The sequence below is a fragment of the Notolepis coatsorum genome, assembly GCF_963971535.1.
Source record: "Notolepis coatsorum genome assembly, chromosome: 17".
In the NCBI taxonomy this organism is placed as follows: domain Eukaryota; kingdom Metazoa; phylum Chordata; class Actinopteri; order Aulopiformes; family Paralepididae; genus Notolepis; species Notolepis coatsorum.
The window spans coordinates 73,143,892-73,159,226 of record NC_140181.1 but is presented as its reverse complement, the minus strand read 5'-3'; the positions used below and the strand labels follow the sequence as shown (position 1 = coordinate 73,159,226).

General features: G+C 39.3%; 1 protein-coding gene across 1 annotated transcript; it reads right to left on the bottom strand.

Annotated features, from left to right (window-relative positions):
• Positions 1 to 6,331: 6,331 nt before the first annotated feature.
• On the bottom strand, positions 6,332 to 12,404 carry hoxc1a (homeobox C1a; the record flags this gene model as incomplete). The annotated part of the gene is made up of 2 exons (XM_084333495.1): positions 6,332 to 6,841; positions 11,867 to 12,404. The coding sequence occupies 2 exons, from the start codon at positions 12,402 to 12,404 to the stop codon at positions 6,441 to 6,443; spliced, it is 939 nt and encodes a 312-aa protein (XP_084189621.1). The 3' UTR covers positions 6,332 to 6,440.
• Positions 12,405 to 15,335: the final 2,931 nt, after the last annotated feature.

The window sequence follows — 15,335 nt, the reverse complement described above, 5'->3', positions numbered from 1 at the left end:
AAAGAGAGAGAGAACAAGAGGGTGTGTGTTTGTGTGTGTGGGTGTGTGAGGACAATTGTAAAAATATGTACTTTGTATCTTTCTTTTTTTTATCTTTTTTTTTCCTCCTTTTTCCTCAGTTTTTCTCCCATCCCAATGTTAGTCGTTATGCCAATTCCCAATCCCCTTCCTGGTCGCTGCGCACCTACCCCCCACAGTTGGTCTGGGAGAGTGGAGGCTATCACGTGCTTCCTCCGACACACGTGTAGCCAATCAACCGCTTCTTTTCACCTGGCAACGCGGACTCTCACTGAGAGGGTGTAACGTGTGGAAGGATCACATTACCCCCCTTAGATCCTATCCTCGCTGAGCAGGCACCCCGACCGAACTGTAGGAGTCGCTGTTTACAACGACCAGGACCCACCCACCAGCTTGCCCACCCCTAACACTGCCAATTGTGTTAGTATGAACAACCAGCCAAGCTGATAGCAATGTGGAGAGCTGGGCTCGAACCCAGCGTCTCCTGCATTGGTGGCGAGCGCCTTGCCCACTACACCACCTAGCCGCCCACTTTGTATCTTTCTAAGTGCTTTATTGGTAGCACCTAGGATACAAAACATGTATTTGTACACAGGCATACAAATATCCATGCAAACACACACACACACACACACAGAGACACGCACCCACACCCACACACATACACACACACACACACACACACACACACTCTTTACTCAAGTTTTCTCTTTGAATGTTTAGCCAACAATGCCTGGGAGCCAAATGCTGGAATGAGAATGTGCGAAAAGAGCAAAGGTGCATGAATGTAAGAAAAACGAGGGAAATAAAGACCTGCTCGCTAAGAGACTGAGTGTGAGAGATAAAAGAGAGAAGGAACACAGCACTAAAATATTCCATAATTACATCATAACAACTGGCCTATCTGTAAGTGCTTCACATGGAGTTATGAAAAGCTTACCTTGATCAATTGATTTCATTTCCCCGGAGCATCGGTGAGGATATTACATGCATATTATGCATTAAGTTAATTCTAGGTCAACTTAGTATTAATTACAATGAGCTCAGAAAGGCACCCACTTATATGTGTTAATTTAAAATGCATATAAGATAGTCTGTGTGCCGCGTATATTAGCTCATTGCTCATTGCACACCTCAGGAGAACAGGCAACAGCTGTCCACATCAGCCAACTTGCTACACCAGACAACGCAGAGAAGAATAGAGTGTCAATCGCCTCATTCATCATCAACTAATACATCAGTGTTATTCCCAGTTATACTTTAATATTTCAATGTGAGCATGCTATCCTACTGTGGAAAGAGGAAGGTCCCCCTGATGGATAATGTTTGAGCTACTTTGTGTCATTGGATATACATTATGTTCACCATTGAATGGTAATTAATCTACCGAAAGACACGTTTCAATGTTCACTGTTCTTACCTATAATACAGCTACTTGTAGCAGCTCTATGTTTGGAACTCTTAAGTTGGTTATTTATTTTTATTTCCTTATTTATTTATTTTTGGCTATGCACAGCAGAGCTGTCAGTCTCACACGACAGCCGCGTACATCTTCAGGGAAGGGGGACAGCGGAGCACAGATTCATCAGTCGAGAGTCACACTTGGATGGTTTCAAACTAAATGTCAGGTCTAAACAAACAATGCAGACCTGCTCTCATCAATTTGAGAGGCAAATGTTGGAACCTGCCAAGGGACAAAATGAAAGTGATAGTTCACCCAAAATAAATCAACGCCTCCCCACTCTCACCCGATGAACCTTTGTCCGCGCGCGTCAGCTCCTCGAAGACACAGTGGGGATATTTTGTGTTTTCTATCATTTCAGGGATTTAAAGGTGCAGTGAATGTATAATGAAATACTTTGGGGCTTTCAGAGAGAGGTCAGCTATGGGTGTGAGTAACATGTATCTGCTTGTCAACCTGTTAACTCTCACCCTGCGGCTTGGAAACATGTTTCGCCCTACGATGATGAAAGAGAAAGGTCAAACTCCTAACATTCTTCTGGGTGTGGACAGTGGACATGCGACGCACGTCCTGTATTCAGTGGTTCATCATGATCTCAAATGACAGTCAGGTTTATCACTACGGTCTCTTATCATTACCTCAAATCATAGTCAGGTTTATCACTACGGTCTCTTATGATGACCTCAAATCGTCAGGTTTATCATGCGGTCTCTTATCATTACCTCAAATCATAGTCAGGTTTATCACTACGGTCTCTTATCATGACCTAAATTCATAGTCAGGTTTATCACTAAGGTCTCTTATCATGACCTCAAATCGTCAGGTTTATCACTAAGGTCTCTTATCATGACCTCAAATCGTCAGGTTTATCACTATGGTCTCTTACCTCAAATCATAGTCAGGTTTATCACTACGGTCTCTTATCATGACCTCAAGTCATAGTCAGGTTTATCACTAAGGTCTCTTATCATGACCTCAAATCATAGTCAGGTTTATCACTAAGGTCTCTTATCATGACCTCAAGTCATAGTCAGGTTTATCACTAAGGTCTCTTATCATTACCTCGAATCATAGTCAGGTTTATCACTACGGTCTCTTATCATTACCTCGAATCATAGTCAGGTTTATCACTACGGTCTCTTATCATTACCTCAAATCATATTCACAGATTTTATCATCCTCATCATCTCCATTATAGGTTCACAGCTATTTTGCATAAAAAGGACTTATAGCCACATGATGGCTAAGCATTTCTGCTCTTATTATTTTATGATGCTTATACTGGTTTATCATGCGGTCTCTTATCATGACCTCAAATCATAGTCAGGTTTATCACTACGGTCTCTTATCATGACCTAAATTCATAGTCAGGTTTATCACTAAGGTCTCTTATCATGACCTCAAATCGTCAGGTTTATCACTAAGGTCTCTTATCATGACCTCAAATCGTCAGGTTTATCACTAAGGTCTCTTATCATGACCTCAAATCGTCAGGTTTATCACTAAGGTCTCTTATCATTACCTCAAATCATAGTCAGGTTTATCACTACGGTCTCTTATCATGACCTCAAATCATAGTCAGGTTTATCACTATGGTCTCTTACCTCAAATCATAGTCAAGTTTATCACTACGGTCTCTTATCATTACCTCAAATCATAGTCAGGTTTATCACTACGGTCTCTTATCATTACCTCAAATCATAGTCAGGTTTATCACTATGGTCTCTTACCTCAAATCATAGTCAGGTTTATCACTATGGTCTCTTACCTCAAATCATAGTCAAGTTTATCACTACGGTCTCTTATCATTACCTCGAATCATATTCAGATTATCATCCTCATCATCTCCATTATAGGTTCACAGCTATTTTGCATAAAAGGGACTTATAGCCACATGATGGCTAAGCATTTCTGCTCTTATTATTTTATGATGCTTATAGGGTGACAGACCTAATGGCCTGTATTTCATTTAAGTATAAATAAATGGGGGTTCAGCACAGAGCATTTCCACTCATGCTTTTGATTAAATCAGGCTTATCCTTCACAAATAAAACTATAAAAGTAAAGTGAAGTAGGTTGGAAGCTACTCAGACAGTTGTGTCAGCATTTAATTCTTTCATATTCACGCAGCAGAACATAATGAACTGTGTGGGTTAAAGAAGAAGGCAGACTCAAAGTTGTATTTGATGAGATTAAAATGATTAAGGTATATGAAAGCTTTTAGTAGTTCTACTTTTTTCCATATATATTCTGGATTTAAATGACGTCAGGATATTAGTATTGTCAAGTAATTTTCTGTCATATTTATTATCAAAAGAAGGCCCCAATTCCAAATACTATTGAGGGGGTGGGGTTCATGCAGTTTATAAAGTAAGCTAGTAACAAGTTTTTTCCGACTCATTAAAAAAAAGGGGAAAATAAGAAAATGAGATTACTTCTATGAGTAGAAAAAAAGAAGTACCATCAGGCCTGGTATTATAATACGAACAATTATCATATGGCCTAGTAGCCCCTATATTCAGCTGGATGAAATATTACTGCATGGACATATAGACCCACCGCAAGAACAAAAGCGTCCAAAGTTGCCGGTTGAAAAAAAAGGGAATGAAAGAAAGAAAAAAGGCTGAGACTGAGAGGTCAACAGCATGAATGGTGCATCTTTCTCCCTCCGAGTCGCTGACCCGGTCAGCCTTGTCCCCGGGCAAGACAAAGGTCAAGAGGTCAGGGGTGAATTCTGGTGTTACTGCATATATTAGCTTGGCCTTCAGCCTCCCTGTCCACCCTCATCAACGCAACCGTCTAATTATTACCTTTCTTTATTTTAATAAAATACAATGATGCAACACCTATAGACAGGTACACCAGACATCATTTAATAATTGTAAGGCTTTTTTTCTTCAACTTTTTGAAAGGTTTCATTCTTTTATCATAAATAATTACCGTATGTCGTATAGTCTCTGTGGCCATGTTGTATATAGGCTACCTACACAATATTTCATATTTGTATGCAAACATTGCTGATTGAAAACTAAACAAGCAATATTCACTTAGCCTACATATAATTAATTAATTAAGTATCTTGATATTAAAATTGGCATTAACTTGATAGAATCACGTTATGCCACCGCTAGCATTACTGTGTTTAAAGGCCTGGCACGCTATCATTTCTTTTTTTATAAGAAGTGGATCTAAGGAATGCAGCGTATACTGAAGTCACTGGTGCCAGGAAATTTATTGGTTGATCTGCAAAACCGAACAGTTTAGAGAGAATATTATTGTCTACTCTGCCGCATGGTTGTTCAAGCTAAATTATAATTTTCTGACGCATTATATGTAAAGGCAATAAAAGTCGAAGCAGTTCCCGTTCGTGACGCATCAGCATTCCATCAGTGTGCAGTTAGAGATGCAAATGCTTTGCAGAGATGCCTCATGTAGATGGATCATCACTGATCAATACTCTTAATACCTGCAGATCAATAAATCTATCGGTCAATTATGGCATTATAATCCTCCACCGGACAGGGGATAATGAAGACCATTAGTGAGGAGATGAGGATATGGACCAAAACAAAACGCTGAATAGATGAGAGGATGACACCCGTTTAACTTTTACTTTTAACCTGATGTGATTAAATGCTAATAGGCTAATAAGATGCCAGGCCTACATCAGGTGTGCTTGGTATTTTGTCTTCTCAATTATATAGAGAGCGATAATAGCAGTGGGGAAAGTTGTAATAGTTCAAATAGGGGTAAATAATTGATATTTTGTGTGTGTGTGTGTGTGTGTGTGTGTGTGTGTGTGTGTGTTTGTGTGTGTGTGTGTGTAAGGGGGTCTATATGTTTTATCTTTTCCACAATATTATATGACTTCTTTGAATCTGTGGAACATGATTGTTTTTGCATAGAAATTAGTCTGCATCTAATTTTAATTATACATTTTCCACAACTGATTTCTTCCCTTGTATTAAATATGCTGTTCTTGGTGGGTGTAGCTACACACCAGATTTTAAATGAATTATTTCCCTGTCTAACTATCCCACACCCAAGAGGAAAAGAAAAACGTTTACAAACTAAGCAGTAGGTAGGCAGTGTTCCTGGCTCCAAAAAGCACAACAAATTGATTATAGCTTGTGACATCACAAACGGCAATAATTCTGAACAGCTTGTGGCTTGTTTATCTGAAGACTTCATCCCTGGCCAATCAAGGAGTATCAATGTGATTTTTCCCCAAACGCCTAAATAATATTTAAAATCTATACAAAGACTATAGGCAAACAGGTTCCAGGTCCCCTTTAAAACGTTTAAATAATGTGGTAGCTAACAAGCAATAGACTTTCCTTTCAATAATTTTTTTTTTAATAATTTACCTTTCTTATCAATAAAATAATCCAGAATATTCATATATTATAGGTAGGCCTATAACTTGTTTAAAAATGACCTCATTGTTAATTTAATGTTATTCTACTGAACAAACATGTGCAAATGTAGTGTGTCCTCTTTAATAAACATGTCCATGTAGTATAGCTAGTCAAATAAATATATTGAAAATAAATAAACACACAGCCTGTCACAGATTCTATGGCCAATTGAAATAGTTTTGTTTCCTCATTTACGTTGTTTCTTCATTTACATTGTGTGGACAAGCGTGCAATTTAATGACTTGACCAATTTAACGACTTGATTTTAATATTCAAATCGAAGGCTCATGCGCACCAATGTAGAGAGCCAGGAGGGAAGACAAATGGCTGTGACCCGTTCTTTGATATACAAATTTTCCACTGCAAGGTTGGCGATAGTATCCTCACACGCAAATAAAAGTGAAGCATGATTGAACCTATAATCGGAGCATCTGGAGGCTGGTTATAGTACACTGTCCGTCCCGGGCGACCTTGGAGCGGAACGCACAAGCCAGGGCTCCTCCAGCTGAGAGTCCTGAGGCAGGTGTTTGGGAGAGGACAGTTCAGGAGAGGGGCAGGTGTTTGGGAGAGGACGGTTCAGGGGTGAGGCAGGTGTCCAGTCTGTTGGAGTGTGAGTGTGACGCCGGGGGCAGGGGGTCAGGGAGCAGGCCATCTCTCTGTAATTTCTTCTGCTTCATGCGTCGGTTCTGGAACCACACTTTCACCTGCGTCTCGCTGAGCTGCAGGGCGCCGGCGACCTCCACCCTCCTGGCACGAGTCAGGTACTTGTTGAAGTGGAACTCCTTCTCCAGCTCCGTCAGCTGCCTGGTGCTGAAGCTGGTCCTCGGCACCCCGTTCCCCATCACCACAGGATGGCCGTTCATGCAGATGTTGTCAGCCCCTTCGTCGGTACCGAAGGCGGGGCAGAGGATGCTCAAGCCACAGGTCATCATGGGAACCCTGGCTGCAGGGAAGCGCAAGAAAACACTGGTCAGGGAGAGTAAATGTGATTCCACACAATAGTCTATACCCTCCTGCCTAGTCAAGGGGGAATAGATATATATTTGCTCAGTATATATATATAATGTATTTTATAATGTATATAAATACTGTAAATACACATGTTTACTGTAAATAAATATATTAGGTTCAATAGGTTAATTTCAACTGGGGCATATATACTGTATATACAGTATATAAACATATGTATGCCGTCTTGACTTATTATGCATACAAAAACAGCTATGAGGATAATAAACAATGTAAGATTTTGCGAGCATATAGGAACATGTTGTTTTTAAAGACACACGCTTTGAAGTTCATGGATCCGGATTTAAGACTGCACAAATAATGTACAAAGCAAGAAATAATTTACTTCCTGGCAACATACAAAAGATTTTCTTGGACATAAGGGGGTTATAACTTAAGAGGAAGGTTTAATACAAAAAAAACATTGTGTTCATATGACTCTGAAGAGTATGTGAATTTCTATTTGTGGAATGGTCTAGAACTGATGTTGAACTCAAGTAAAGTATATGGTAGATAAACCAGTTCAAGATGTACACAAAAATATGTTTTTGAGAGGTACATGAAGGAGGAAGGGGCCTTGTTTCTCTCAGGACTGAGGCCTTGTTGTTGATGATGTTGTTAAGACATGCTTAAGACCCCCTTCCCCTTTCCCCTAGGGGGATTTTTACCTGCAAAAAAAGGCCATTATTGAAAATAAGAACTTGTTCTTAATTAACCTGCCTATTCAAATAAAGGTATGATGATGATGATGATGATGATGATGATGATGATGATGATGATGATGATGATGATGATGATGATGATGCTGGATGGGCACCTGCATGATGATTATGTATGTATAAAGTTGATAAACAGTAAGGTCATTATTTTAAGTTATATTTGATAAAAACAGTGGTATTCAAGTTGTATATGATGAACTTGAAGGTATACTTGATGTGTATATATGATACATGAAGTTCACTAGTTCAAAACAATGTTCAAAACAAAATATATTCAATTAAGTAAACATTTTGGAATATATAATAAACTTTGGAATTATGCATTGGCACAATTATGTTGCTGAATGGAAAATATTTAAAGGGGAACTATTTTACTATTTCTTTCACTATTTGGGCACTTTTACACAATTCCTGTGAGTCTATGGAACACCTCTGTAATATTTTTAATTTTTTTTATTCATTGTTTTGTATTTCTAATCAAGTCCTCAAAAACAGCATTTTTCTACCTCAAGATCTCGAGCCGTTTTGAGCCTGGGCTCCAACCACTGTGTGCAGCTCATCTTGTACCTCGCCATTATCATGCAGCGGTGTCTTTCTGACATCACAAATCATCACATTTTCAGATGACTCAGTTCAGTGAGGGTGAATATTGTGAGAGGAGAATTGGAAGAATGCGCCAATATGAGAATTAGAGACATAGATCATATTAATATAAGTTCACATAGCTAGGAAACAATGCTAAACACTCAAAAAGGCCATTTATAAGATAGTTCCCCTTTAAAATGAAATAGTGTACAGAGCTATACTCTGAACCAGAATAACAATTATATAATAAATGAATATTTGAACATTTACAACATTCAAGAATAAATGTGAAAAAGGTAAAACATTAAATTTAATTATTTCAAAGTAATTTAATCTGTGAATGAATATGCCCTGATGTTAACCGCAGAGAGAAAGGCTTGACGGCACTTTTAGTATTTTGTCTGAGATCAAATTTTCTAAAATCAGGTATATCAGCTCTAAAGTATCAACTTTAGATGAACAAGTGAGCTATACTTTACATAATACTAATGTTTGTTGTTGTTGCTGTTGTTGTTGTGTTTGCTGCTGTTGACGATGATGTTTTTGTTGTTGTTGTAGTAACACAGGTGGAGTGAGTGGGTGAGACGCATGCACCAGATGATAGAAGTTGGGAGAGACATTATAGGGAGGTGTAGTGGTTACGTTATTGCTGTTTCCGGCCGGTCCACCATCTTGAAAACGTAATGTAATTCCCCATTGACCATTTCTAAATCGTCTCGTTTAAAACAAATAAAGCATGAACCTTTCTGTGCGTATTCATCCACAATATAGCTCAAAAATGGAAAGCTTGCCAATGTTCATGAGGCAGAATTGTTACAATAGCCGATAATCCATTTCCCAATGATAAATCCCTATACGGGTGGACCTCGCAGGCGGTCCAAAGTGACGTCAGACTACACCTCCCTATACAGACACATGGAACAAACTATATGGAGAAAGTGCTAGAGAGAGAAAAAGAGTAGTTAGAAGAAATGCTCAACATTTCCAAGTGATTTTGCCGTGTTGACAAACCATTAACTATATTTACCAGATTCATTAATAGTCTAGCTGCGGATACCAGTTTGACAACTTACAAATACCTCGTCGCCCTTTTAAATTGGCATTAACGCTAAATGTTTCCATTCCGTTCCTCTGAGCTTTCTGGATTTACACATTAAAGTATAATACGTGCCACTTCTATGCAATGAATGGCAGAAAGAGCAACTACATCTTGATTTCTCAGCGCTGACATTGTGGGCAGTTGTCAGTGTGTCTGTGGAGCTGAGTGAACGTGCTACTGCTGCATAATGGACTCTGCGTTCCAGGTGTGGCACAATATATGCTGCCACAACTCACCCACAGGAAGGCTAACAGGCCTCTATAGCCACCGTGAAAACCACCACTGGATGGAAAGGTCAGCTGATAGGATGAATGTCGACATCCGTGCTTTTAAGAAAATGAATGTCAAGGTTACCAAGCCAGAAATAAGAGTGCTGTGTGAATACGAGGGGACCAACACAGAGAAACAGTGTGTATAATTGCACTTTGGCTTTCGGGAGAGCAAATCACATGCACATTCTGATTAATGACTCCTAAGATAATAGAATTGATGGCAGCCAGAAGGCATAAAAGAATCAAACTAAATATTTGAGGAATGACTTGCACGCTTTAGAAATAGCCCAGCCTGCGAAGGGAACGGCGGGGCCTTCCAAGCCGAGGAGAGCAGAGAAGAAAGGGGATAGATCGATACACATTGCCTCAGTCATCTGGGCATCCAGCCCACAGTAATTCAGGTGCTGTCAAAGCATAATTGAAGAATGACGCACTGGGAGTATATACACTGAGCCAGGAGATCAGGGTACTGGTGGGGGGTGTGATGGTGGGGGGGGGGGGGGGGGGGGGGGGGGGGGGGGGCTTGTGGAGGTCTTTCTACATGGAAGAATATGGTAGTTGTGCCAAGACCAATACAGCCTCCTCCAGAGCAATGTGTGTTTTCACTAATGACACTTTTACAAGTAACACAGTAGCACTAATGAGCTATACTCCTACCCAGATGATCCCCTTCAGAGATATAGAGGAAGACGGTGTGACGATACAATAATTATAATAAGGAGCAAACAAATGAATGACTTGCATGTGTCTGAATAAAGCACACGTTAATAATCGCTTGTTTGTATTTGATGCATGCAGTTCATTTCGGGGGATATAAACGACAAAATGGAATTTGTAATATTTATAGCTCCGAGACTGGCCAGGAAGACATTGAGGTGACCTTTCACCTTTCCAACTTGTACACAATGGTATCAGCTAGCAGGGATATAGCTAGTATAGGCCTGTGTCACCTCTCCACAGCCCACTGTCCAGTAGCATGCCTGCCTATTGAATATCATTTTTTCCTTTTTTTTAACCTTTATTTAACCAGGAAGTCCCATTGAGATACAATATCTCTTTTGCAAATAGAACATACAAATAGATGATCCAAGTTAAGATATACTGCACAGCCTTGTGGCAATATCCCTTTCACAATAAACAGTATCTGATATCAGCCGACACCTAATAGTAACAAAACTGAACATGTTATTGAGGTTAGTATATTTACATTACACAGCAATAAGGACTGTAGGCCATATAGACCACCACAACATCATCCACATGCAAAATGTATGCAACCAATCATTTAGAGTGAATACTCAGTCAATTTACATAATTGATCAACTTATATATATATATATATATATATATATATATATATATATATATATATATATATATATATACAGTATATGAGATATATCTGAAAGTTGTCAACAGAACGAAGCATCCATTTGGATCTGTCGTGGTGTTGGTTTCACAACCAGAGTATGCATGCTGGGTCTTCTATAGTAGGGCCCTATAGCCAGAGGACTCATCAGTCAAGCCAATGATGATCTGTGACAGCAATTATGTTAAAAAGCTGGACACATGTTAAGGTGCTGGAAACTGAAATCAATACAGGGCTCTCGTTACAAACAGACAACTAATCAATACCCGGGCAGCACTTCAGCTTCCTAGAGTAAGTTTTACTCAACTTCCTGTGAATCTCGACAGGCAGCGGTCTGTTGCATTATTCAGGACTGAATCGGTTAGCGCGAGGGTCTGAACAAATAATTGATATTTTTCTAAATTGAAGTTACAGAGAGGCTTAGTGGGACTTGTACCCTTCTTTGCATCTTCATATCGTCTCAATTCTGCCACATTTAATCACACGAGGAGGGGTACAAAATATATATATTGAATAAACCAGTAGCCTATGTCTTGCTTGACATGGACAGTTCAGGAAACAGCCGACCGAGTTGTCCATGTGCTAATTGTGTATTAAGTGAACAGCTAGGCTATATTTGTCATTCAAATGTTTTGGTGTGATATAATTTAAATACGCGTGGAATTGCGTTTAAATTAGATTTTAGTTTGTCGATGAGAGGGAAAGTCTGCCTCATCGTGACGCACAAAATACGTCAGCTATATCCGGCTTAGAAAACTTTTATCAAGTCCTAAGCAACTTTCTCACCGTTGCCATACACTTTCAATGCATTTTGAGGACTCCGATTGACACAATCGTGCTGAAAACACAATATGAATCGTTTACAATTAAAAAGAAAAACATATCTCCGGGACAAACGACGACCCCCCCCCCTTACCAGTCCGAGGTTGACTCCTCTTCACTTTCATCCAATCAAACGTTTTACTCCTATAAGTTATGTTAAACTTGGGATCCAAGTTGGAGGCACTGTCCACGACAGAAACGTGAATATTGGGCCCATCCTGAGAGTAGATTTGTATGTGCGCGTCTATTGACCCAAAATCTGATGAGTGTCCCTCGTCGTTGTTAGTTGGCGAGCTGTATCCGAGTCCTAAGAAGTCCTGCCCCTGCACTCTGCAGCACGACGAGGGGCCACGGGAGGAGGAGAGGGGGCAGGCCGGGGGAGGGCAGTCCGTAACAGTGTCAAAGCCTCGAGTCAAAACCTCTGCTCCGGCTGCATTACTATTTGATGGGGTCAAGTGCTGGTGATGTGATGAAAATCCCGAGCCAACTTCCAAGTTCCCCTCCTCACCGGTCCTGAGTTCAGAAGGAGTTGTGTGGTACAAGTCCCGGTTTCTGACCTCTTTCGGTCGGAAGCAGCCCGTGAACAGAGGGCTACTCTTTCCTTCGGCCGTTAACTCTTGATAGGAAGTCATTATCACCTCTATACCCTGCATAATCATTGGACAGGGTTGCAATTCATGGCCGGCCTCTCAGGCATCCAGTAACGCTTGGTCAGACGGCTGACGACCATGGGGACATCCCTAGTGGAGAGATGCAATCCCTGATTGATGGGGATGACGTGCCCTCTAGGTCTTGGCCAATAGCTGGACATCTCTGTCATCAGAGGAGACAACACTGATTAAGCCAAGCAAGCAAGTTGTAAACTCATTTCAGGTCACCATTTTAATGGACTCGCATTGTACATATTTTTTTTAAATAGCCCCAGGCAATGTGACCTGCTATTGCTAGTCAATTGAAACAGTTAAAACTTGATGTGAGCAACAAAGGTCATCATTACAGCATAGCGATGAGTCCCACTGGCCCACAAGGGCTTCCATCCAACCAGGTAAGATGACGTCAAGCCTGTGGTGTTTCTCCTGGACAGCAGGGCGCAGTTTTTGAAATAGTCTTACACCTCCATATTATCGAGGTTTGTGCTGATGGCTGTTTCGTTCATTTCAATATCATTATGTTATTTTTGGTCAAGCAGTGTGCTTTTTTTATATGAAATACTATCCAAATTAACATAACAGGTTTCAATGATGTAGCGAATGGATTATGCAAATTCAGCGATGGCTTCTTGAAACCAGAGGCCCTCTTTAGCAAAGGGCTTAGGTCATGTGAAAGGCACACTTAATGGGTTCAAAGGTCATGACAGATGGTATTTAGAGGTTCAGTGGCAGCAGATTTGTAATTAGCCTGAACAAATACAAAATGGCTCCGAGCAGAGATCAAGAAGTTCTTATTGACAGAAGGCATGTTCATAGTTGAACTCCGGTCTCTTCACTGCCCCAACGGAAAGGATGCGAAGTGACCACTAACTGGCCAACTACAATGTTTGTCCTAAAACCTAAAACTGCATCTTTTCAAACTGCTACCCCAGTTGTAGATGTTTATATTAAAACATCATCCCTTTTGAACTATAGACCTGAATTTAAATTAAATGACGTGAAGCAGCTGTAGCTTCAGCCTATCGCGTGGTTCGGACTGCAGAAACCTCAACCGAAACCTTTCAATTGAGCTACTGCAGTATATCTACCTCATTTGTATGTATATATATTTATGTGTATATATGAATTTGTATATTTACACACATGTTATTATTATAATGAATGCAGGCCGAAATACTTTTCAGTCAAATTGCATTAATTCATAGACCTGGGTATATTTTACATACATATACATTAAATATTTTACTATTAGGCTATACTTACCACCATAGGCTAAATATCAAGTATTTTATATTTTAAAACATGTTAACAAAGTTAAGTTAACAAAAATTGACCTATAGATTGCTGCCTCCATATTATGGCACTATACAACAAATCTAAAGAAATCCAAATATGGGGAAAGTTATTCAGGAGCTGAAGGAAAATGTCATTGCTTCACTATTGGCACGTTTTCTGTTCGGTGACCTACTTCTCTCTGAAATTAACAAACCATGTGGGTTTTCTGTCCACGATCAAATTTAAAATTTAAAATAAAATAAAAATACGAATAAATAAATAAGTGTATACGTTTAATTAATACGTTTCATGTTACGATGTACTAATGCTATGTTCTCAACACTGATCGAACCATTTAACTGACTATATGCCTGAACCGTGAACAAATGGGAACTATACAGTATATCTGTAATAAGGAAATCTTCTCTGCGGAGTCTATAAACTCTATACCGTGTTACATATAATATACATTTTCCAACGTTTTTTTTATAGATAAAACTTGTGTATAGGCTAAATTGTCTCCGGTTTGCCTCGTTTGTCAAATAAGCATTTGCAAATAGCCTATCAGTTAGTTAGTGATAACCGTGATATTTAACTCAATAAGTGAATTGGATGTTAATGTTATACAATTCGGTTATAATAATCACTATTTTATTTTTGCTGCCTTTACGAATGTCTTAATTTTTTTTAGAGAAGTATACGGTCTGCAAATGTAACATCAAACGATTATACACAATAAATTGTAATTTAAAAAGTAAGGCCTATTGCATTCATAGTTTATATAATAATACGTATTATTATTATTATTATTATTATTATTATTATTATTATTATTATTATTATTATTATTATTATTATTATTATTATTATTATTATTATTATTATAAATGCTACAGTATAGGCTCTAGTTATTAGTCCTAATTTATCAACATTTCGTAAAAGAAACAGCTTTAGTTGTTATTCTGTTATCGTCATTTTAACAATATTTCGTATAACTTTTAAGTCCCCAGTAATTACAAAACAATTCCGTGTAATGAACAAGTTCTAACTGCATTCTTACAACACAGAACTATGGTCCCAGCTGGGGGAGTTAATGGAATTCTACAGGCAGCGATGTACTGAATGACTGAGTGCAATATATCCCTTCCCTCCATGCATTTGCATGGTACACTTATCCATCTTCATGTCAGCTCGGAGGTTACTCAGGGTTCACGCGCTAGCTTGTTTCTCTCCTCTACACTCAATAAATAAATCTCTGCAGCTTGCAGTTTACCGCCTGAATATAAATTTGTTTGCAGTCGATCGAAGACCTGTGTGGAGGTATTAGAAATTGTATTTCTGTAATGGCTTTCAGCAGAGGGAGGGGGCGCAGAGGGGTTGCATAGAGGGGAGAAGGAGCAGAAAAAAACACGTGTGAGCAATCTCTACTTTAGCTATACCGTATGCAAACGAACAAAAATATATTTTCAGCAGCCGTAGTCAACTGCAGCCATTGGACGCATTCGAATTACATTTAAAACCAAGTAACCTTTTTATCTCGCAGGACAAGGACATGATCCATGTTTGTTTCTAGAGGTGCCATATGTTTGATTAGCATTTTGAAGTGTTTTCCACTTCACAGCCCTGCAACCTCTTAGC